The 24,399-nt window shown below is 35.4% G+C and overlaps 2 protein-coding genes and 1 pseudogene across 2 annotated transcripts; 2 read left to right on the top strand and 1 right to left on the bottom strand.

Moving 5' to 3' along the window:
• The first annotated feature begins 4,187 nt into the window (after positions 1–4,187).
• On the top strand, positions 4,188–5,129 carry LOC100713901 (olfactory receptor 51G2). Its single transcript, XM_003465306.1, has one exon. The coding sequence runs from the start codon at positions 4,188–4,190 to the stop codon at positions 5,127–5,129; it is 942 nt and encodes a 313-aa protein (XP_003465354.1).
• A 2,790-nt stretch (positions 5,130–7,919) lies between these two features.
• LOC100723074 (olfactory receptor 51A7-like) lies at positions 7,920–8,854 on the bottom strand. Its single transcript, XM_023563122.1, is given in 2 exon segments — positions 7,920–8,677; positions 8,680–8,854. Coding segments are annotated over 2 exon segments (933 nt in total).
• An 11,742-nt stretch (positions 8,855–20,596) lies between these two features.
• Positions 20,597–21,546, top strand: LOC134477571 (olfactory receptor 51A7-like; annotated as a pseudogene).
• Positions 21,547–24,399: the final 2,853 nt, after the last annotated feature.

Raw genomic sequence — 24,399 nt, 5'->3', positions numbered from 1 at the left:
AGATCAGACAGTATTTTCCTCCCTTCTCCTTGTTAGAATTAAATACCTGGCATTCACAACTTAAAGGAAGAAAGCTTCGTTTGGCTCATGTTTCAACCTACAGTCAGCTGCCTAGTAGCAGAAAGGCATGGAATAGGACAGCTCACCATAGCATCATGGATGAGAGAGAAAGGAAAGGAGGAGGAAGAGGAGGAGAACAAGGAGAAAGAGCAGGAGGAAGAAGAAAAGAAGAGGAGGAGGAGAAGTAAGAAGATGAGGAGGAGAAGGAGGAGGAAGAAGAGGAAGAGAAAGAGAAGAGCAAGAAGAAAAAAAGGAGAAGGTAGAGTAGAAGGGGAAGAGAAAGAGGAGGAGGATTCAGAAAGAAAAGTAAAGCTGTCCTGGCCACACCCACAGTGATACATTTCCTCTGACCAGACCCTGAGGCTCAATAGCAAGTCAGTTATTCCTCTATAATCCAAGCAACTTCCAAATACCTGAGGTCTGGGGGACCATTCTAGATCCAAGCCATAACAGCATCTTACTAAAAACACTTTATAAATACCACATTTGGTTACATACGCCTAACACCCACACCATCAACAGTCAAGGCACATAAATTATCATAGAGCTACATCGTACATAAAACATAACAACTCTCTGCTATCCTGAAATGAAGTTTCTTTAAATGTGTCTGTGCATCCTTCAGCAGTAGCTATAAGTACTTGTTACGCTGGGGTCTCTGTTCAGACACCCACAGGACTACTCTCCTCCTCTCTTTGTCTTTTCTCCCTGGAGTCCTGGGTGATGAGGCCCAGGGCTCCAGTCCTAAGAGGAAAATGATTAAAGATCTGAGAATGGATCTCAGTGGTGCATCAGGAAACTGCATAAGGTCAGGGGTTTTAAATACCTCCCTTTTATACCTCCCATCCTCTGGTTTCAGGATTTCTTCTCCCTTTTGTGCTTAGTGTTGTATGAGTAAGTTCAGTAGGTGGCTGCTTGGCACTCAGTTGTGGGGAACCAACAAGAGATGCTAGAAGACTCAACCTGAGCTTTGGAGGGTGAGAAGAGAAACGGACCTTTTTAATCACTAACAGGATGCCTGCTGATGGTGGTCAGCGCTGGAGTCAGAGCTTGCTGACTTCAGTTCTCAGCAGTAGCTCAGAACACAGAGATTCAGGGAGACAACCTGGCTGCACAGAAAGCAAAGGTGTAAAAATGAGATGAACTCAGTAGTTAAAAGCTTGACCTCTACTCCTTACCCTAAAGCATGAAGATAATAGAATCCACAGTTTCTCTGAAGAAGTAAAGAGATAGTAAGACAGGAAGCAACCTGACCCTCTGGAAGAAAAGCTTTTCTATAACATAAAGCAGTATTTCTCTGAGTGACCACAGAGTATGAATATTAGAATCAGTAGTCATAAAACTTGCACAAGTCTTTTGGAAAGATAAATCTCTGGGCAGTGCATCTTGGCAGGAATAACATGCACTAAATCTATCTTACAGTCTCGCCTTCCACTCTGGATTATCACATCAGTAGTGGTCAGGAACAAAGACATACTCTCCAAACTTTTTAATAGAATTTCTGCAAATCTTTAGTAAGAAGCCTTTCGGAAATGACCTTACTAGCATCTCTCCAGTCAACAGCCTAAAGCTGATAATTTTCAAGCAGATGTTGCCTGACTCATTATTCTGACTTTTAACTTCAAATCCCCTGCTCCAACCTTAATTATCATCCCCTCTCTGATTCCTCTTCTGTCTTTTTTCTTAAAACAAGAAGCTCAGTTTCCAAATGGAAAGTTGTAGCATCAGCTTGTCACAAACAATAGGTGGGAAGGAAAGGCTATTACTATGTCTCTCTACCCTTTGTCACTTAACACCCACCCACTTCTGGTTATCTTAAACAGGTGCCAAAATTGTGAACTTTTTCCCTCTATTTCCTTTATGTCCTCAGAAGCTCCAGAAACTTAAGTTTGAATGCCTGCTCAGCCAATGATTTGTCGGATGACTCTAAGCACATTAGCAAATTCTCTAAACTTCTCTCTCCATGTTTGCAAATTGAGATAATAACAGTAAGTTGCAAGATTTTTTTACTACTCTACTTTAATGTCAAAAACATATTTCTACTTTGGTTTGATGATTTTTATTATTAAAATCTCTCCCAAACAGATAATCTTATCTTCTTGATTAAGATGAAGACAATAGTAACCACTGGCCATGACCATAGCATAAGTTGAGAAGCAGCACTGTAGGCCAAGTGAACTTCAACTAGACAGTAAGTTGGTAATACTAGCTATTAATGTCACTGGTATTGCAGTGAGAGAGAAGAACATACATTCTTATAAGCTTTTTTGCTGTGTTGTTTGATAGGGTGATAATTGTGTATGTGTGGTGCTGTGTTGAATCCTCCCTCATGCAAGGCATGTGCTGTACCAGTGAACCAATGCCTTTGCCTCAGTTTATTTGCAATGTTAGCCAGAATGAGAATTTTTATTCATTGGCTTAGTAAGTCTTTGATTTTTATATTAAATTTTATGACTTGACCTTGAGCTTTCAGTATAACAGCTATGTAGAGCCTGGACTTTGACAGAATTTGTTCTTATTTCAAATTTCATTTTGTGTATTTGTCTCACTGATCTTAGAAATATTAATGATTTTGTCTTCAGCTTCCTCAATTATAACATGACATTATAGTAGAACACCATCCATAGGGTTTTATTATAAGGAGATAAAATATGTGTCTATTTAATAATAGTCAACTAAATAACTTGAAGTTTCATGTAAACTTTCATGTAAGAAAAAATGCTTAAACTTTCATGTAAGAAAAAATGCTGAGCATATTCTGAGCATTGGCTTGACAGAGGTAAACAAATTAGAGCCCCTGCTCTCTGTGGGTTCAGTGTCCACTGAGTTTGTCTCTAGGGAGGAGGGAGATCAGTCTGGAAATCAGGAAGCCCTAATAACCGGGTTGTCTTAGCCCACTGACCAAACTTCTGGACCTTATTTCTTCAACTACAGAAGGAGCCCAGCTAGCATCATTGCTTTTTGTTTCATGGATTCTCACGGACTCAGTCTTAAGATTGAGGCTGTGGTCATACCAATAGTACCCCAGTCTCTCCTGCCACCTAGATAGCATAACAGTTGGATTCCTGGGCTTCTGAGGAACATCAGTTATTGCCTGATTAGAGAACTAGGGCTCTGATTTTTACTCCTGCAGTTAGGAAACAGCTTCATAGAGAGCCACTACACAACCTCTATTTCTCTCTGGAGTCAGAGTGAGAAGAGCAGAGTCATAAATCATCTGGAGAAGTCCAGGCTTCCGTGTCAGAATAGCAGGGAAAGACCTATATCGTGGTTTAAAGGTTGTATATAGATGATGAAGTTAAAAAAAAAACCAGAAAATAAAAGTAATGAAAACATATCAAAGATAAAAAAGAGAAAAGAAGACGAGATTAAAGAAAAATTGGTAAACAATAAAGAGGTCAAGTAGAAAGAGGAATGGAAAGAGTGTTTGATGATCTTTTCATAGACTGCAGGCAAAGTTATTACAATGAACTTGAGTAATGAAGAAGTTCCCTTTTCCTACCCAGAAGGAGCAGATGGAGCAATTACTTTAACTCAAGAAGAAAAACTGCTGCGCAGGTCTTCAGTGGTGGAATGCCTGCTGACACACAGTGCCAGGGCAGAGAACCTGTATTTCCTTCCTCCTGTGATCCTCTTCTAGGTGCTGCCCATCAAATCTAATCAAAATCCAAGCCTGGGCGTGGTGGCAGATCCTGAATTCTCACTTACTCAGGAGGCTGAGGCAAGAGAGTACGCTGAGTTCTAGATCTGAAGATTAACTTGGCCTCAAAAAATATGCGAGTACAGAGCATAAGGGAGCTGGTTTGATGCAGAATTCAGAGCAGAGGAAAAAAATATATATCTGATGTAAAATACCCAGTTCAAAAATTTAGCTTTTACAAGTTTCAAAGTCTTAGAAAATCACTTTAAAATTCCATGTATTGTTTCTTGTTCAATTTCTGAGACTACTCCAAAAAAATGTTGAAAGCAAGCAGGGCAAGAGTTAATTATCCTCTTGAAGGAGCAGTACAGTACAGGTCTACTTGATTTTAACTTTTTTTCTTTCAGTTGCTATGTGCAATTAATAGTGTTTCCACATTTCATCTCAAGATTTTGGAGGGAATCCAACTTACCCCACCTTTCCATCAATGACACCTGGACCCCTGGCTAACAGCAGCAGTGTGCTTTCCACCTTCCTGTTGAGTGGCATTCCTGGGCTCGAGCACATGCACATCTGGATCTCCATCCCCTTGTGCTTTATGTACCTGGTTTCCATCCTGGGAAACTGCGCCATTCTCCTCATCATTAAAACAGATTCCTCCCTGCATCAGCCTATGTACCTCTTCCTGTCCATGCTAGCTCTGACTGACCTGGGTCTATCCCTCTGTACCCTCCCAACAGTGCTGAGCATTTTTTGGGTTGGAGCACGAGGTATTGGCCAAGATGCCTGCTTCACCCAGCTCTTCTTCATTCACTGTCTGTCTTTCCTGGAGTCCTCCGTGCTACTGTCCATGGCCTTTGATCGTTTAGTGGCCATTTGTCGCCCCTTGCACTATGCTTCCATTCTTACCAATACAGTCATTGGCAGAATCGGTCTAGCTTCTCTGGGCCGCAGTGTAGTGCTCATTTTCCCACTGCCTTTTATGCTCAAAAGATTTCCCTACTGTGGCTCCCCAGTGCTATCACACTCCTACTGTCTCCACCAAGAAGTGATGAAATTGGCCTGTGCAGACATCAGGGCCAACAGTATCTATGGCATGTTCGTCATTGTCTCCACAGTGGGTGTAGACTCCCTGCTCATCCTCGTCTCCTATGCCCTGATTCTGCACACTGTGCTATCCATTGCCTCCAGATCGGAGGGACTCAAAGCTCTTAACACTTGTGCTTCCCACATCTGTGCTGTGCTTCTCTTCTACACTCCCATGATTGGCTTGTCAGTCATTCATCGCTTTGGGAAGCAGGCACCTCATCTGGTTCAGGTGGTCATGGGTTTCGTATACCTTCTAGTTCCTCCTGTGATGAACCCTATTGTCTACAGTGTGAAGACTAAGCAGATCCGAGATCGGGTAATCCGTGCCTTTTGTTTCTAAAGAGATCAAGTCTTGGAGATACGACCTCCTGATGTGTACTCTTAGTTACTTATCTTTATGATATCCTGCATGTGTGAAACAGAGGTGACTTTTTTACTTAATAGACACACAATTCACAATATTGTCACTCTACATCAAGAAATGGAATCTGTTTTTCTCTCCCTTAACTAAAGCTTTGTAATTGCCTAAATAAATTGAAGGTTGTAGAAATAACCCTCTCTTTTGAAACAGGTTTACAAAAGCTGATATATTTTTTGCTCTCTCTTTAGCTCACTTTCTCTTCTCCTCTTCTCTCCTCTCCTTTCTGCAGGATAATCCATCTGTATTTCTGTCCTACTCATTGTTGTTTTTGGAATGTGTTACCATATTGTTCCCCAAGTGTAGACAGCATGGGGAAACCACATTCAGGTGTTCTACCCAATGAGCCCAGCTAAGGTCTGAGCATTACTGATTCATTAAGAACCACCAGCAAGAGGACAAACTTTCACATTATTCTATTTCCTATCTTTACAGCCTTTTTAGTGGTCACTCACTAATCATTTCTATTCTAAACCACCCAATGTGACTACAGAAGAAAGCCCAAGGAATTAAGGTAATGTTTCAGACTTTGAAGAAGGAGGAAGTGGTCCATCAGCCAAGAAATGCAGTGACTTCTGTAAGCTGGTGAGGCAAGGAAATGGATTCAGTTTTTTGCCTCCAAATGAAACACGGTCATCCCAGCCCATGCTGTGATTAGGTTCCAGTGCTACCCATGTCAGAATTTTAATCTGTAAAACTAGAAAATAATAAATCTGTATTGTTTCAAACTACTAAATTTAAGATAACTTGTAATTCATCAATAAAACACTAATCCAATACTATTGACAGAAAACACACTATCAACAAAATTTTTGGTGTAATGAACAGCAAGGTGGATTTATATTGTTTAATTAAAATGCTAGGCAGTAAATATTGACAGAAGCAGGGGGCAAGGCAAGTGTTAAATGATGAAAAGGTTTTCTGCATGTCCATAGACTTACAGTTATGATTTGCTATCAAATATAGCTATTGAGGGATTTTTAAGTGTGTGGAATTTACAATTTAGAAAACTGAAATTTTTTGTCTCATTGTGCAGAATGATTGAGAATCACTGAGATGTTCTAAATATAAACAATGTACAGCAATACAAACCAATGGGAGGAAATTGCAGTAGAGACATTTCTTAATACGTTTGCATCTTCACTGTTTTATGGCCAAACCTTATTTAAAACACATTTATTTCCACATCTCCAGTCAAGCATGTGCTGCCACACCCAGATATGCTGTGCATAGGAAGCTGATACTCTTAAACGGACAGAAACTGTATCTATTATGAACATGAGCTAAGATTATTACTATTAACGAAAATGAAAATGGAGAAAGGAGACTTACAGGAGGAGGGAAAGAGAGGTGAAACAGGAAGGGGATTAAAAGAAAATAATAACTAACTGTGTTATGTACAAGTGCCTCCTCCCAATGTGAATGCAAACTTCATGTACTATGAATGTGTACTAATAAAGAAAAATTTAATTTCAAAATGCATATTAGAAGAGCTGTACTTGTTTTTGATTCTGTTTTTGTTTTTATTTTAAAACACAAAAGTATTAAAAATTATGATTCAGAATTACAAAACAAAATAATAACTTGACAATGGTTGATGTATTGCATATTGTTATCTTCAAATTAGTTGTTTATATTACAATATATAGGTATAAAATCAATTATATTTATATGTATATAAAATCTTTTCCTGTCTTTCTTTTCTCCTTTCCTTCATTCTCAGCCCAATTGTTTTTTCCTTTTGAGCAGTTTCTTTCTCTTTTAATTTCACAATATCTATGGTACATTTTGTATCTTATTTACCTTTCAGTTTTTTACACTAGGGAGACAATACAATGTTTACACATAGGATCCTTATTTTAAAGACACAGGAAACACTATACAATAGAAAATATGAAATTATAATCAGTTTTTAAAATCATTTCTTTGCAATCTAGTGGAACTTGAATTTCTTATAAGTTGCATGTTTATTTGATAACAGCAAAAATAACAATGAAAGCTGAGTGTTTTTGTTGTCTCTCCACCCACCCCTACAGTCAGAGCTTCACAGCAGGATTATTGCATTGTCCCCTAGAGAAGGCTCCTTCTGTCTCCCACATTCAGTCTGTCTTGCTTCTGGTTCCATACACTGCCCTTAAAATCTGATTTATCATACTAGGTGTCTATTTACAGACTCAAATGGATTTCTAATACTTCTTAAATTTGAATTTTTCAAATCTTTTTAGATATTCCAATATCTACTCACTCGATATTTGCCAAATTACATACTCTAGCCCTACCAGAACAGCATCTGACATAGCTGTTGTGTGCTCTGCTAATTTCCCCTCCCTTAATAATACAGAGATTAAACATTACAGAAAGAAGCTTAGTAAATGCTGATAGAATAATACTATCTATATTCTCATACTTTATCCATTGCTCAAATGCTGACTCTGATATAACTGTTCCATCATATGTGAGATTTATTTCATCTCCTCTTAATAGCACCAATTAAACCTCTATAAATTATATCATTTTTCTCCTATTTCTCATTTATTGTTTAAACATTATTTTTAGTTGTATTATAAGTTCTCTGCTCCTGCAGAATTACATTCCACTTTTCCTGCTCCAGTCATCCACTAGATATTGAGAACCACGGCACTGAACACATAACAGAAGCTCTAAGGTACTCATTGCTTGGTAATATAATATTTATACAGTATATTAAAGTTTTTATCTCTCACATATGTTAAGGAACTTCCTCAAAACCTTCTCATGGATTTGTCTAGTTTTTACACAGTACACGATGGAGTTCATCAGAGGTGGAACTAATAAAAACATATCTGCTATGAGGACTGTGACAAGGGGGTTTTTGTGCTTAGCAAAGCAATGGATGGCACCCAGGGTGATGATAGCTACATAGAAAATGAGCACAGCACAGATGTGGGAGACACAGGTGTTTAGGGCCTTCAGCCTCTCCATCAGGGATGCAGTGCTGAGTACAGTCTTCAAGATCAGCACATAAGACACGAAAATAAATGCCAGGCCCAGCATAGTACAGAGAGCAACAAAGAAGCCATACATAAAATTGGTCTTGTTGTCAGAGCAGGCCAGTTTCATGATATCCTGAAGACAGTATGAATGAGAAAGGAAATTCTTTTGTCAATATATTAATCTGCTTAGAGTAAAAGGGAACGGAAGTACTAAAAGGATGTTCCTAATGGCTAAGATTAGTCCCATTTTAGCAACTCTCTTGTTAGTGAGGATAGAACTGTATCTCAGAGGATTGTGGATGGCAAGAAAGCAACCCAAAGACATAATTAGGAGCACAGAGGATTCCATGACAGTAAATCCATGGATGAAGAATTCTTGAGCAAAACAGGTAGTGGGTGAAATTCCGGTTGCATTGAACAAGAAGAACCTCAGCATGGCAGGAAGAGAGGAGAGGGACAAACCCATATCAGAGACAGCCAACATGGCAAGGAATAAGACATGGGCTCATGAAGTGAGGGCTCTGTCCTTATGATAAAGATGATGATGCAGTTGCCTGTGATAGCAACGAGGTACATGAGGCAGATGGGGATGGAAATCCACATGTGGGCATAATCCAATCCTGGGATTCGAATCAGAAGGAGAAACTTAATCTCTGAGTTGTTAGGAATCAGCATGAGATAGGGAATATGGACTCATTAGCCAGATCTGAAATCATATCAACAAACAGCAGTTATAATCTTGGGTAAAATTCAGTTTCAAGATAGGGAATTCTTTCATATGTCATGTGCATGAGATTATATGGCATGTTAATTAACTGCAATCTTCCAAACATACCATATATATTTTTAATTGTTTTATTTTTATATACTATATATTGTTAAACACAATCATATTTTCCAACATAACAATTTCATTCCCAAAATTTGTCCTAACTTGGTGGTTTTTCACATTTTTTGATCACATATAGAAAAAATATTAAAGTAAATCTGTTCTCATGGAATTTATAGAGATATCTAGAAGTTTTCTGCAAACAATATTATTTGCCACAAAATTCCTGAATTGCATGGATGAAAATTGCAAATAATAATCTGAAACGATTGTCACTGAAAATACTTGATAAAGATTGGTTCATGAAAATAAATTCATGAACCTATTCCTCTTAAATCTAAGGAGAAGTAAGTTATTATCATACACACATCTCAGAAGAAAAAAATACATGCATTCTATCAAGGATTGTATAAAAATTAACTGAATGTTGTTGTGTGCATGCTTGCCACTTCTTTTTGAGTTTCAAGTTATTTAACCTATATGAACATCATTTTTGATTTGCAAAATTAATATAATTTCAGATTTTGATGTTTATGGATATTTACAGTGTCAAACAGATGTAAATGTATCATTACAAACCAATATCTATAAATATTAATATTGATTATGCAAAGTTACTAACAGAATGTATGATAGCACCAAACCAGTGAATACACTCTTCTAAGGTAGATATCCTTATTTCTTCATGTATCTACTCTTGCATTATATGTGACATTTCCAAAGTTAGGCACTTACTTTTCCAAGGTACAATTTAAAGCTGTATTGTAGTATGATATGCATGTTCATTTTATCCATCTAGATTGGGTTACTATTTTATTGCTTATCACTATGACCACATTTTTAAAGAAATTATAAATGTAAAAAAATCTAAGCCACTCAATTTTCTTTTGAAATGCAAACATTAAAAATCACCCACATGGTAAATTAAACAAGATTTTACATTTAGAATTTATATTTTTAAAAGCACACTTTTTATATTTTCAGAGACAGGACATGCATCCTTGGAACTTCTATCTATGGTTTCAGGCTTCAATACGACCCAATGTTGAATAAACAGCATAAATTACCAGAAATACAAAAACCTAACCAACACAAACTTTCTCCATATTGAGTATGACTTCTGTATAGACTCATAAATAAAGAAATAAGAATTAGGGCTGGGGATTTAGCTCAGCGGCATAAGCGCCTGACTTGCAAGCAGGCAGTCGTGAGTTCAATCCCTGGTACCCATAAAAAGGAAAAAGACCAAAAAAAAAAAATAAAAAAGAAAGAAAGAAAGAATTATAAAATTAATAATGTCATTTTTTTTCTAAATCCATTTTTTCCAGGACAAAAAGAAAAAATAAAGAAGTAGAAGAAAAAACAACTACAACAAAATTTCAAAACACATGAGTCCGGGGCAACAATGAAACATACACTGCACATTGTCATCCCCAACTCATTCATCCAGAGTGAAGACATCTGCATTCAATTGTCCACATAATACCAGCACAAATCCTTTCTTTAGTGAGCTCAGAGAAATCAGTAGTGTAACTATCTTAACTCACTTTATATGTGTATTCTTATATATATATATATATATGTATATATATATACTCGTTTTTCCTTTCAGTTTCTCACATGAATTAAACAATACTATATTTAGATGTGTGTCTCATTTATTTCACTAATGAGTACGTTCTGAAGTTGCATCCATTTACCTATAAAAGTCAATTTTTTAAAAATAGGAAAAAATGTAAAAGATAAAGGAAATTCCATGGAAGACTAGAGCTACTAGGACTTGTTAACTTCATTGTATAAGTTTTAAATTACAAAGTACAGCAGAAAAAAAATCATGTTTTCCATAGCAAATATGGAACGTTTGAAATTAACTTCTTTCCTCCCAACTGAAATCTTTGAATACGAGTTAATATTATATTTTGTAAATCTCTGGAGGATAAGTATGGCAAATATTGTGACAAGCATCCCTGAATTGATAGATTTTACCTTTCCTAAGTAATACTTACTGAAAAAAAAATTCAATAGCCTATAAATGGAGCTTCATCTGTTAAACTAAAAAAAAAAAAATCATTGGCATTTTGATCCTCTTAATCATTTCCCACTACATAATTTCAAACTCAGGGCAAGTATATTTTGAAGGGGACAGCTGATCTTTCTACTTAATTTGCAGATCATGCCATCTACCCATGCACGCACCCCCACACACACACACAAGCACCCTAAAGTCACTTCCTCTTCTACATTATATTCATCTATTAAGATATAGGTAGCATAACAAAACTTCATGTTTCCAAAGAAATTTATAGCTCCCTAAACTTACCTGAACCAGATGCCCTAGTCCTTGAAGGAAAACATCTCCGCTTCATCTAAATGCTATTTACTTCTGTTTTCCTTTGATGGCAGACCTCTGAGAATTAAAAAGAAAAACTCTTGTGGGAACTTCCAGTAAGTTTATACAGAACAGATCTGGCCTAGAACATCAACTCTTTGGTATCCTGACTCCCCTGGAAGTTAACAGACAAATTGTAGGGCAATGGTAAGCAGTAGACTTCATGAGAAAGTTTGATATGGTTTTCAAACATGTTGAGAAATATAGTTAATACAATAGGCTAAATGTAATTAAATCATTTCAGACTCAATTCCCACCCACTGCACTTACCTTTTCTTTACCTCAATATAATCATTTGAATAATGGAGACAGAGATATGTGAGTGTCAAATATTCATAAAAGTTCTTACAGACCATAAAGCTGTTTACCAGTGATTCTTGTAGTCTATTTTATACAAATGTTATCTAATGAACATTGAAATAAACATTATTATTTATTTTTATAAGAAGATAGAATGGCACCTATAAAAAGCAAAAGAAATTAACTGACAATCTTCTCAGAACAACAGCATACACTTATCTTAGTAAGTAAGAAATGAAGAATTTACTCACAATGACAAAAATATCTATGAAGAATCAACAGTTAACATCATAATTTGATGATGAGAAATGCAAAGCTTTTCACTGATACCAGGCACCAGATAAGGATGTTCTCTATTTCCACATAAAAGAAAATAAACTGATTGACAACAAAAATAAAATTGTATTGTTTTCAATTGACATGATTGTCCATGTAGAAAACCAAGAAGAATAAACAAATTCCTAAAACTAATCACGGGTTACTACAAGGTTTTATCTTACAAGCTTAATATACAAAAACCAACTTTTTTTGTGTGTCAGCAATGAACCAGTGAAATATAAAATATAAAACACTACATCATTCACATTGTTCCCTCAGGATTTACACAATATACGCATAAACCTAACAAACTATGCACAAGATTTACATGATAAAAACCATAAAATTCTGATGCAGTAAATAAAAAACAGATTTGTCTATTACAGAATCAGAAGATTGAATTTTGTTAAGATGTCATTTTTCCTAATTTCTTCAATAGATACAGTAAAATTCAAACTAAAGTCTCAGCAACTATTTTGAGAATACTTAAAAAATGATTCTAATGTTTAAACACGAAGACCACAGGCTCAGAATAGCCAACATAATTCTCAATAGAGAAGAAAACATTTGGAGAACTAAACCTTGTCAAATTCAGAATTACCATAAACCTTCAGTAACCATGACAGGTTGCTACTGGCTAAAGGATAAAGAAGGTGACCAAAGGAAAGGAGCAGGCCTACATGAATACAGTCATTTACTCTTTACCAAAAGATCAAAGACAAAACAGTGGAAAAGAAAAGTCTTCAATAAACGATGCTGTAAAAACTGGACGTCCACATGATAAACAAGCAAATGAAAATGCAAAATGACACTGGGGATAGACATTGTACTTTCCACAAAAATTAAAGTGGAATCACAAAAATAAATATAAAACATAAAACTAAAAACATCCTAGAAGATAGCATATGGAGTCTAAATTTAGTGATGAACTTTTAAATAAAGCATCAAAACAAAATCCATGAAAGAACGGTAAGTTGGATTACATTTAAATTTGATTTCTCTCCTGTGAATATCAAGCAGAGAATCAAAAAGCAAGCCATGAATTGCTTTACAGATTTTGCTTCCAACCTGTGAGATTTGCTATGGAAAGATTTGCTATAGCTATGCTTTGTTGAGGACATAATATCACTTCTGTACTTTTCCTTTGAGGCAGTGCCTCATTCAGTTGCCCAGCCTGGCCTTGAAATTCTGGACTGAAGCCTTCTGCCTCAGCCTCCCAAATGGCTTGGTGTTACACACACACACTCTAATCATCACATGCTATTTTTCATGCTTGAAAGTTGCATATGCATAAAGTGCAGGCAGCATGTGCATGAACTGGAAGTATCTTGAGGATCTTAGCAAGACAAGGTGCCCAGAGGTAGGAGACAGTAGAGATAAACACACAAACTCAAAGACCCACAGCATTAGTTAAACTTTTAGTGACCCAATGATATAGGAAAGACTAAAGCCATCTTTCTGAAAACAAATTCACACATTTTTAACCTTTTATCATCAAAAGGAAGCAGAATGATTAATAGCCTATTGGGTTTTTGGAGGTAGTACAGTCCAAACTTGAAATACTAAGCCAACCTAAGAAAGAGTAATATTCTGTCTAAGTCAAACTGGGGACATCAGTATAACTGGAAATTCACAAGAAGATGAGTCAGATTCCATAGATGTGAATGAACCACTCGTGTAACAGTGCCTTTCCTCAGCTCATACCTGTTGCCACATGAATCAATTCTTAAGACCAGCTGATGGAGAAGAAAAAGGTCAAGCTGTTTTCTGGATAGACAAACTTGGTATCCTGGAAACAAACAGTAGGTATGGTATTGATCCTTTATAGTGTAGCTATGAAAGATGACATTTAGAAGATCTTACCTTAATTGGAAGATGTTCATTTGATGGATCTGGTTATCTTTTGGTACACAAAATAAATGGCCCAATGTATAAATATACACAAAAGAAACTCATTGGCAAATAAAGGGCTGATCGGCCAGTCTCCTGCAAAGAGAAAGAAAAATCTTCTAGCACTGGGACTAGGAGAAACAAAATGGCACGGGTATGGTTCTACAGAAGTAAGAAAAAATTCAAAGATCATTATATTGTAGATCATTATTCATCAAATTCTATACAACATGGAGCAGAGCTAAACTAGCAAGTAACCAGAATGGATCTGGCAATTGGTATCAGCTAGTTTCTGCCATAAGGCATCTCTGTGCTAGGGCAATGGACGCTTGAAGAGAACAGCCACAGAAAAAAAGATAGATTCTCTTCATGGACCCAAAGAACAGATTCTCACTCAACAAGGATGAGTGAAGTTTCATTCCTACTATATATAAAATCAGCACTATATGAAATCAACTCCAGTCCCCTTATGTAATATTACCCTTTAAGCAGAGAATGGCCACTTGATAGACTACTATTCTACCATGGAAGAGGAGCAAATCTACTTCATGAGAGTGGATTGATATGGTGGATATGGGTTTGTTTTTCTATTGTTCCTAGTAAGTTTCATACCCCAGCCTTTATAGAGAATTCAGTCCACCATTATAAGCTCTCATGCTACATCACTTCATATGATAAAAAACTTAGAACAAACAATTGAACAAGAGACATATGACTAAAGTCCTATCACACACTGTGCTAGATAGCTGCAGAATGTATTTCTAATTCCTTGACTGTGAGAAACAAAGAAATGTAAATTTAAAGTAATATACCAACCTATTTGTGTCAAATCATTTCTTATTATTGTCAACAACCTTTCCTAATCTCTGCAGTGGGTTGACTCTGAGGATCTCACTTCTCCAAAAATTTCTGTCCATTCTGATCCGACCCTTTTTTGGCCTATGGAAACCAATGACTTAAAACTATGGTTTTAAACAAGGCTTCATTCTGGAGCTTTCCAGATCTCTTGATAAAAATTATTTGTTTACCAAGGATAACCAGTCTTGAGGAATTGATACCTCATGAGAGCAAAACTCAGGGGACTGAGTCCTCAAGAAATCTGTGTCTACAGATTTAAGTCTTGGCCAGCAGCTATATCACAATATAGCTGAGAAGCTTCTAGCCTAAACACAGTTCTGTTTCCCTGTTAGGTTAAATGGTAAGTGAAATGGGTCATATTACTATTTTTCTTTATTGTGGCTTTAACTCCTAAAGTGTACCTGAAATGTGAATGTTGTAAAAGCTGAGACTAATATAGGTCTGTAAATAAGGATGATTTTAACAGAAGCTTCAAATTTTGGTGTAGGAATAGCTTAGATGTAAAAAGACACAAAATTGAAAAGCAATCAAACAATGATGAGTGAAAGGAGATTATCTTGGAGTTGTTTGCTGACAATAGGAACATTTAACTTACAGACTCAGCTCTGAAAATTTAAAAGGAACTAAATCTTTTAGCCATTCTTTGGCACTGACACTGTTCACCTATTATCATCTCAGAAACCATCCATTCTTAATTCACCGTTAGAAAAAATAAAAGTTAGACTCAGGTCTTTGCACATGATAGGGATTAGGAAACAGCAACCCATCCGGCAGAAGAGTAAACCTCATCTCCCTAAGCAAGGAAGAGAAAAGCAGACATCTCACGTCCAGAGCTGAGCTCCAGAATAACAGTCTCAGTCATGAGACAAAAATGAGAAGAAAAGCCTCAATCTTGGAAGAAAAGGCAGTTAAATGATATGATGGTTTAAAGGTACAGGATGAAGAACTTTAGAATAAGGAAAAAAGAAAAGCCCAGTTACACCAAATGAGTTGTACATATTTGGAAAGCATGTAACAGAAGACAGGGTATAAGGTATTACTTGGCATTCAGCAGAGCAGTGGGACAGACCCAGATTTTAATTCCAGTTTCTAATCTACTAGTTATTTATCTTTTTCTTAATTTAAAAACAAAGTTAACCATTGTAGCTTCCTCATAAGGATGCTCTGAAAATTAAGTCAAACTATTAATATAGAAATATAAGGTATCATCTAAGAGAGAACATTCTTAAATTTTAACTTTTTTATTTTAAAAGATTTAGATAAAAAGGATATAACAAAACATCAGAACAGAACAATTTAAGCAACATAGTGTTTCACCACAAAACAACCCCACATAACAGTAGCTATTATAGTGTCTCATGCCTTGAAATATTTGAGTATACCTTCACACACTATAGTACCAAACATAACAAGATAGTATAAAACCATTCAAGAAAGTATTACAGGGTATTTACAACCAACTAACAGAAAATGGACAATGGTTACTATATTATCTCCTTGTCTATAAAAAATTTGTTTATAGTATCACATATAATAAAATCCAATAAGATACAACATGATAAAACCGATGGAGACAGAAGAACAATTATTGGAAGTCAAATTTGTTTTTCTCTCAAGAAAATCAATTTATTTAAAAAATACTTGAATACTGTAGCTGTGGAAGGCATTGACTTAAAATAAATGCCTTTTGATTATAACTATAGCTAATAGGAAGTTTATTGTGGTTCAGATTGATGTAGGTTGATGCAGCCAATTTATCATTCATCTTCACAGTAATGCTCCTATTTTATAATCTGCTTTTTAGCAATAAGCCAAGAGTCCTCAGATAAATCTATATTTTTAAGAGTTCTTCACCTAATTTTTTGGTTCCCATTTTTATAATATATCTCATCTCTTTTTCTATCGTCACCTTGCTAAGATCCAAAACATCTCTTATCTTCCTCACATACTGATTTGACTAAGCAGATGTTAATAATATACTTTTGCTTTTACTGGTTCAAGTTTGGCTTCATATATTGGATTTATTACTATCAATCTCTACTGCCTTTTATCCTACACATTTTGTGCAATTTTATCAAAAACGGGCTTGAAAATGACTTTATTTATATATGTATTTGTTTCAAGTAATATCTGTAAAGTCTGAGTACAATATTGGGATCATATTTTTACATGTATATCATTTGTTATATTCAAATTCAAGTGCTTCAATATCTTATAAATAATACTCTTCTAATCAATGTTATCCCTAAGGAAAACACTCATCACCCCTTCAAAGAAAGAAAATAATTCTAAAGATAAATTCACTTAAATGAAAATTCAGTTTCATATGATTGTTAATAATGTTTGAATGGATACCATTTGGCAGGAATTGTCCTTTGTGATAAAAATATCATGATCCTTATGATACAGGCTCTTTTTAATGAGTTCATTGTCTACAGTGGAAGTAGACATGTAAACACATGGTCATAGAAGTTCTTTAACATAATTGCAGTGAAATATATTACAGTAACAGTACACAAACCCTGCTTGTAGTGATCTCATGGGAAGACTTCTAGGAACAAGCTGCTGCTAAGTATCCTTGCTGAGAACTGTTAATGACCAATAACTGTCCTAAAGGACCTCTGCACTCTAGAAGTAACAGAGTGGTTAAATTTCAGATCATGGTATTGCTACTGCAGACATGAGATCCTCTAGACCAGAGAATTTGTCCTTAATGAGTCATAAAGACTCATCAAATAAAAAGTTTATGGCCTTGTTCTCATTCATCAAGTCCTCTGCCAAAGTCCAGTCTCTGAAAGAAATTCTAATATTCTTTTGCCAAGCAAGAGAAATTTGAAACTTTTAAGCACGCATACACACATGCACACACATATTTTATATATATATATATATATATATATATATATATATATTTTTTTTTTATATATATACTGGGACCAAACTCAGGACCTCTTCCTTGAAAGGCAGTCTCTGTACTACTGAGCTATATCCTCCACCCTACTTATCCTATCTTAATGATTCATTACCATTGATAAATTTAATTCAACAAATGAAAAAAGTGTCAAACATTCATGGTTGGGCTGGAGACCTAGCTCAGTGGTGGAAGCATCTGTCTGGCAAGTGTTAGGTAGTGAGTTGAATCCCAGATTAAAAAAAAAAATCATGTTAACTGAATCACCTGTAAACACTCTCCATAACTCTGTGACTTCTACTTATGGTATCAAGGGAGAATTAAGGTCCAGAAAATACTAGCCCTGCTCATCACAAGAATAGCATATATATAAACTTGATGCCCATCTTTACTAGGCTGTATTTCAGTTGACCAGGCTACATTAAACCTATGATAATATATGTTGTACTACATATATTATTCTGTCACATATAATATGTGTTGTATGTTACATATAGCAAATATATTCTGTAATATGCTGTCCTACAACAAAGAGGAAATTTCATAGTCTGTTTGACATATATTGTTGACCATACAATAATGACATTTTCTAGACTGCTTCCTTGGCAAATCATTGGTGTAAAATTCGCTTTAGAATCTCAAGGCCTTGACTGAAAACCATTTGAATCGGAAGATTAGAAATTCAAGAAAACAGTCACTGATCTCTTAAAGTACTATGCTTCCTGAAGTTGCCTTTGAAAAAAACCAAGACTCACTTCGACCAGACAAAAGGAGTCACTTTATTGTTGATTCTGATTACATATACTTTGTCATTGACTGGGGTGGAGAGGAACAAAGATCTATAAAAGAGAATCGATTTAAAATTAGTGCTCTTTACGTGGGCTTTTTTCTAAGTTGAGGGCTAAAAAAGTCATAGGACTGGTCAAGACAATTCTTACAATATTAGATCTTCTCCATTCTCCTTGCCTGTAAGCATTACTCCACTCTACATTCTGTTTAGCAGGAATGTCACATTTCTCTTTTGTCTTAGAGACTTTATTCATGAATAAACCGGGTATTACTCATTGAATGCCTACATTTCCAGCTCTAAAAAGAACTAGACAGACAAAATCCATGCTTTAGAATTAACTCTTTATAATATAGTAGGTCAAGCACTGATTCTGAACCACTGTGAGCCTTCAACTCCCCTTTAAACTGTGCACAGACTCGGATCCCCTCTGTAAGCACCAACACAGCCTTTTGTTATTGACATCATTTTTGTTATGGACATCATTTTTTGAATACTCTGATTGGCCCTTTTAAGTCTGTGTGTGGTCAGGAAATATACTTTGCTTTCTTAGACCACATCAGTATTTTGCTTTCCATTTTAGTTTTTCTCACACATTCTGCCCACTTCTGACCCACCTGCTGACATTCTCGGTGAACAGTTTTCTGCAGCCCTTTACTGTGGTCCATGCTACACACTCCTCTTTGCCACAGCCTGATCATCTGGGCTTTCCCACCTTCCCTCCTGGCTTGTTAGCACTTGGGTGACTAATATTAGTGCTTCCTCAATAAATATAATTCATTAGCATTTCTAATCAATAATTCCTTTAGCTTTGTGGTGAACTTCAGGTTTTCACTATAACAATATTCTTTCAGAATGAGCTTCAGAAATAATATACTCAGTCATTTCTCAGAGGTTTTATCATAAAAATATGGCATTAAGAAACTGATAAAGAGACATATAACGCTAAAGAAATGCATACCTCAGCAAAGGATGCTTCTACTGTATTGCATGCTACCATTCACCATGACAACTACTACATTCTGTGAGAACACTGTTACAACTACTTGATATGTGACATTAGTTTATGCTTAGACCAAGAAATAAATTAAATATTTGGTTCTTTGATGTTGAATTAAAATTTATAAGACTTTGAAAACAAAAATATAAAGGACAAAGTTTATCATTGATTGATACATCTGTTACATTTATCATAAAATATATATTTAAGAATCAAAGTATATATGAGTGTATAAGATTCCATCAAGCAAACTGCCATCTATAATTCATATTTGAATCTTCATTTTTAAATCAAAGACGATTATGTAACACTTAGGAAATTTAAATTTTTCAAATATACTCGGAAAAATTCTAAGAACTACCCTCCACGTAAAAAGTAGTTGCCTAATCTATTTGGAACAAATGGAGTCCTTACTTGTGTTCTGAGGCAGCAGCCAGCCACTGTGGTGGTTGGACGTCCTGTGTTGGTGACACTTTCCAATCATAACCACTTCCTCTTCACATGAAGAATATGAGAAAGAGGAAGTGACAGTCAACTTTCACTGTTTCATTGACTCATAGTGTTTCATTTAATGTTAAACATCTGATTTCACTTTTATGACCAAAATAAAAATAGCACTTTTTTCTGAAAGTCAATCATATGTGCTCAGTAGCAGATATTAGCAACTTCCAACAGTCACTTGGGATAATTCACAGTTCTGAGCCATGCTCTAGGGAAACATTTCCTGCAGTAATTGCAGGATTGATTCCTAATCTAGGTTGGATAATAATTTTGCCTATTACTGTTGGAACCGTAAATTCTGCTACAAACCTTAAGACCACCCTGAGCAATATACTTTCAGGGAACACTGAGTACGTTGTTTGGCAACTGCATATCAGACATCAACATAATCTTAAAGGAAACTTTCAACATGGTGGATCAAGTCTCAAGAGACTTAGCACCCTAACCTGACCTTCTTGCCTACTTTCTTGGCAAATGAAGAAGCACTCTGTTGCTTACTTCCTTAACAAATGCAAAAGCATTCTTTCATTTCATGGCATTGAAATTGTTCAAAATTGTACTTTATTTCTCTGGGAAAAAAAAAACATGCTAAAAGCAAGGGAATAAACACGTTCACCAAGTGTCCTAAATACTTTGGAACTGATCCATCATGCACATTCTCAATTCTTCCGCCATTGAGATCACCACCTTCTTCTTGATTGGAATCCCGGGACTGTAACATGTTCACGGATGGCTCTCTCTTCCCATCTTCCTCTTGTACATGGTGGCCATCCTGGGAAACTGCACCATCTTGTTTGTGATTGGGACCGAACTCTCACTCCACGCACCAACGTAATATTTCCTTTTTGTGTTGGCTGTTTCTAACGTAGCTCTGTCCCTTTCTTCCCTTCCTACTATGCTGCGGATTTTTGTGTTCAATGCTACAGGAATCTCCCCAAAAGCCTGCATTGCACCAGAGTTTTTATCCATGGATTCACATATATGGAGTCCTTAGTGCTCCTAGTCATGTCTTTTGACCGCTTTTTGGCCATACGCAACCCTTTGAGATATAACTCTATTCTCACTAGCACGAGCGTAGCCAAAACAGGGCTGGTGTTTCTCATCAAAAGCATACTCTTAGTGCTCCCATTTCCTTTCACTCTGAGAAGATTAACATACTGCAAGGAAAGCCGACTTTCTCACTCCTATTGCCTTCATCAGGATGTCAGGAATTTGGCCTGTTCTGACAACGCAGTCAACTTTTTCTATGGTTACTTTGTTGCCCTGTGCATGATGTCAGACAGTGTGTTCATCGCTGTGTCCTATGTATTCATCCTGAAGACTGTGATGGGAATTGGATCCCATAAGGAGAGGCTCAAAACTCTCAACACCTGCGCCTCCCACATCTGTGCTGTCCTCATCTTCTATGTGCCATTCATTGCTTTAGCATCCATGCACCACTTTGGCAAGCACAAGTCTCCACTGGCCATGATCCTCATTGCTGACATATTCTTGCTAGTGCCACCTCTGATGAACCCCATTGTGTACTGTGTGAAGACAAGGGAAATTCGGCAAAAAGTTCTGGGGAAACTGGGTCTAAAGTAGGCCTATGGGGAAAAATATAAGGTCGGTTCAACCAAGCTATCAGGGAAGAAAACAACACCTGTCTAAGCAACTCTTATCAATTATTCATTATCTTCATTAGTCATCTTTATTTTCAGTACAACCTGTTGTCAAGGTACTTAATTCCGGTTCTGAAAACCTAGAACTGGCATGAGTATCGATAGGAACAATTATGTGCAGCACAAATGAAATCATTGCTAAGGACATTTTAGTTTACAACAAAAAGTTAAATATTGTACATGTGGAAATAGGTCCTGTCCCTAATAATGTGTAACAGAGAAGTGGAAGATTAAAATGTGTAGTGACAATTTTCTTTCTGAGCTTTGCTGTAGCTTTTGGGGGATGCCAGTTAACTTTGTACGAATTTCTGATTTTCTATCTTAGTAAAAGTCTAGCATCAAGTAAGAGTGGTTACTAATTGTCTCCTTTGCTTTCTTCTTAGTAATCAAATAGAAATGAACAGGATTTATTTTACCTCTTAGAGCTTTCGTGCTCTTGAATTTTGATAATGAACTGTGTGACATTTTTTAATAAAACATCATTTTTTCTTGAAAATATTTAAAAGATGCAAGAAGTACTATCTACTATATGGAAAAGGAGGGATTATTGTGTTGTGAGTAACAAGTAGGGAAGACAATGACTTCTGCAAAATAAAGGAAATGCTAATTTTGATTATGTGCTGTAAAATGTTGGTTATAAATTAATAGTTTTTGTGATTGTTGGAGTATTGAGCATTTTGATTATGATATAATCAATTGCACTAAACAAGCTAGAAATAATATTAACATTATAAAAACATATAAGATGTAATATAAAGTATTGTGTATGCATGTACGACTCCATATTTTTAAAATAAACATCTAATGACGATTGGGTTCCTCAAATGTTTTATAAAATTCCTTTCTTTATGATTTGTCTTTTATTTATGACCATTTATTACTAGACAAAGGTATAAGTAGTGTTCAGAATAAGCCAATCCTTAGCATTTTGTACGTGAGTTGAGGAAAAACTATTACTAATAATTCTGAATGTGTTACTGCTTGCATAAGTTGAACAATTAATATTATTTCTGTTACAAAGAACAATTTTGAAAAAGTTTTTCTCTGTTGACTAAATAATAGTATATTTTATGTTTCCGGGTGAATTCAAATACATTTTTCAAGAGCTTATGCTAAGTAGATAACCATCTAACAAGTTATGTAGGATTGAACTTGATTGCCTCTTGTTTGTTCTTTCTTAATGAATCAAAATTTGTTATAGTACTTAGTTCAAGTCTGTTCTTCCTGCTGTTTTTTGTTCTCAATGTTTCTAAAAGTTTGTACAAACTGAAATTATTGGCGTAGCACTAGTACTTCCACAGTGCTTATAAATTGACATGTGGCTAGTAGACTGACACATTTCCTAACTTGTTTGAGGGAGACAGCTGGACCAAAACCCCCCAAAACTAACTTTGACAGCTTTAAATGTGATAATAAATTACAAGGGCAATGAGCATCTAGAATAATAGGAAATCCTACTGTCCAAATCATGAGGCATAATTAGTAATTTTGAATCAATTGGCCTTCAAAAAATGGTTCGTCTGCTATCAAATCAATGAAGATGCAAACATCAGCATAAAAGATATGAGAAACAATGTATATACTTTTTTTGGTGTTCACCTAAACCCAAAAATTAAAATCTGATTCAGGCAGAAATGACTAAGTCATAAAGTGACAATAAATTTTGCTTCTGGATCAGAAGGGCGAATACAATAAAAAAAATTAGTCTTTGTAGAATTATGACACATTTCTCGTTAAGTTTCTCATTAATTTCTCATTAAGTTTGGAATAACATTTTGGGAAATTGTCAAAATAATGATAATGTACTGGAAGATACGGGATATAAATAAATAAAAACAGTCAATATAATCATAAAATTTATTAAACAGATGTAAAATTGTATAATTTGTTCAATAAATTAATGAGCACAACAGAAAAAAGTAAAAGATGCACTCCAATGCACCATATATGTGAACATTTAACATGTGATTAAGAAAATATCAGAACATTAAGCAAAACAAATCCACTGGTCAAATAATACTGTAAGAAAGAATAACATATTTAAAATATGTTTAATATTTTGTCACACAAGTAACTGAATTAAAATAATAATCTAGTACAATGATAGCTCTCAGTTTTACTTAACTGCAAGACATAAATAGTCTTTGGATGGGAACATTTTCCTAAGGAAGTAACAATAGAAAAGTGTGTTAAAATGCAGTTAACTATATAAATAATATTTACATAGTTGTGACTTGAAAACTAGTAAGACACATTCAGCATTTACAAGATGCCAAGCACTGAGCTGTTTACTTCTCTTAACACTAACTTTCTCAAGAGCACAGGAAATAGATTTTATTATCTCCTCTAATTCTGAACATTGGAATAGTAAAGTTTTCCAAAGCATTTAACAAGTTCCCAAATATATAGAGTCGCAAAGTTTTCAGAGATTGAATGTAACTCCAGACCATATGATGCTTAGTCCTACAATTCAGTCAATATTAGATTCAAAATTATTTTTCTTTCTTCCAAATTTAATAATTTATATTTACAGGAATTTAAGAATATAATCAGTGGTGTTGTCAAATATATGCTTACACAAATATATATCGAGTTACTGAAATGTTAAATAGTAGTAAATAGAACTATAAAGTATGATAAAATATTATTAAAAACATTTATTTCACCCGTACAACCCCACATTAACAATTAAGAAGTATTTACTAGGTAATATATTCTATAAATATTAAGAAGAGTACAAAAGACAGGTCTCACTTCAAGCATCTGATAGAGGTGG

Source organism: Cavia porcellus, unplaced genomic scaffold, assembly GCF_034190915.1.
Source record: "Cavia porcellus strain 051 isolate PalLab524CR breed Dunkin Hartley unplaced genomic scaffold, mCavPor4.1 scaffold_9, whole genome shotgun sequence".
NCBI lineage: Eukaryota > Metazoa > Chordata > Mammalia > Rodentia > Caviidae > Cavia > Cavia porcellus.
This window is presented reverse-complemented; position numbering and strand designations above follow the sequence as displayed.

What these genes read in the sequence shown, in the direction of transcription:
- LOC100713901 (XM_003465306.1), top strand. Translation starts at nt 4,188, where the DNA reads ATGACACCTGGACCCCTGGCTAACAGCAGCAGTGTGCTTTCCACCTTC.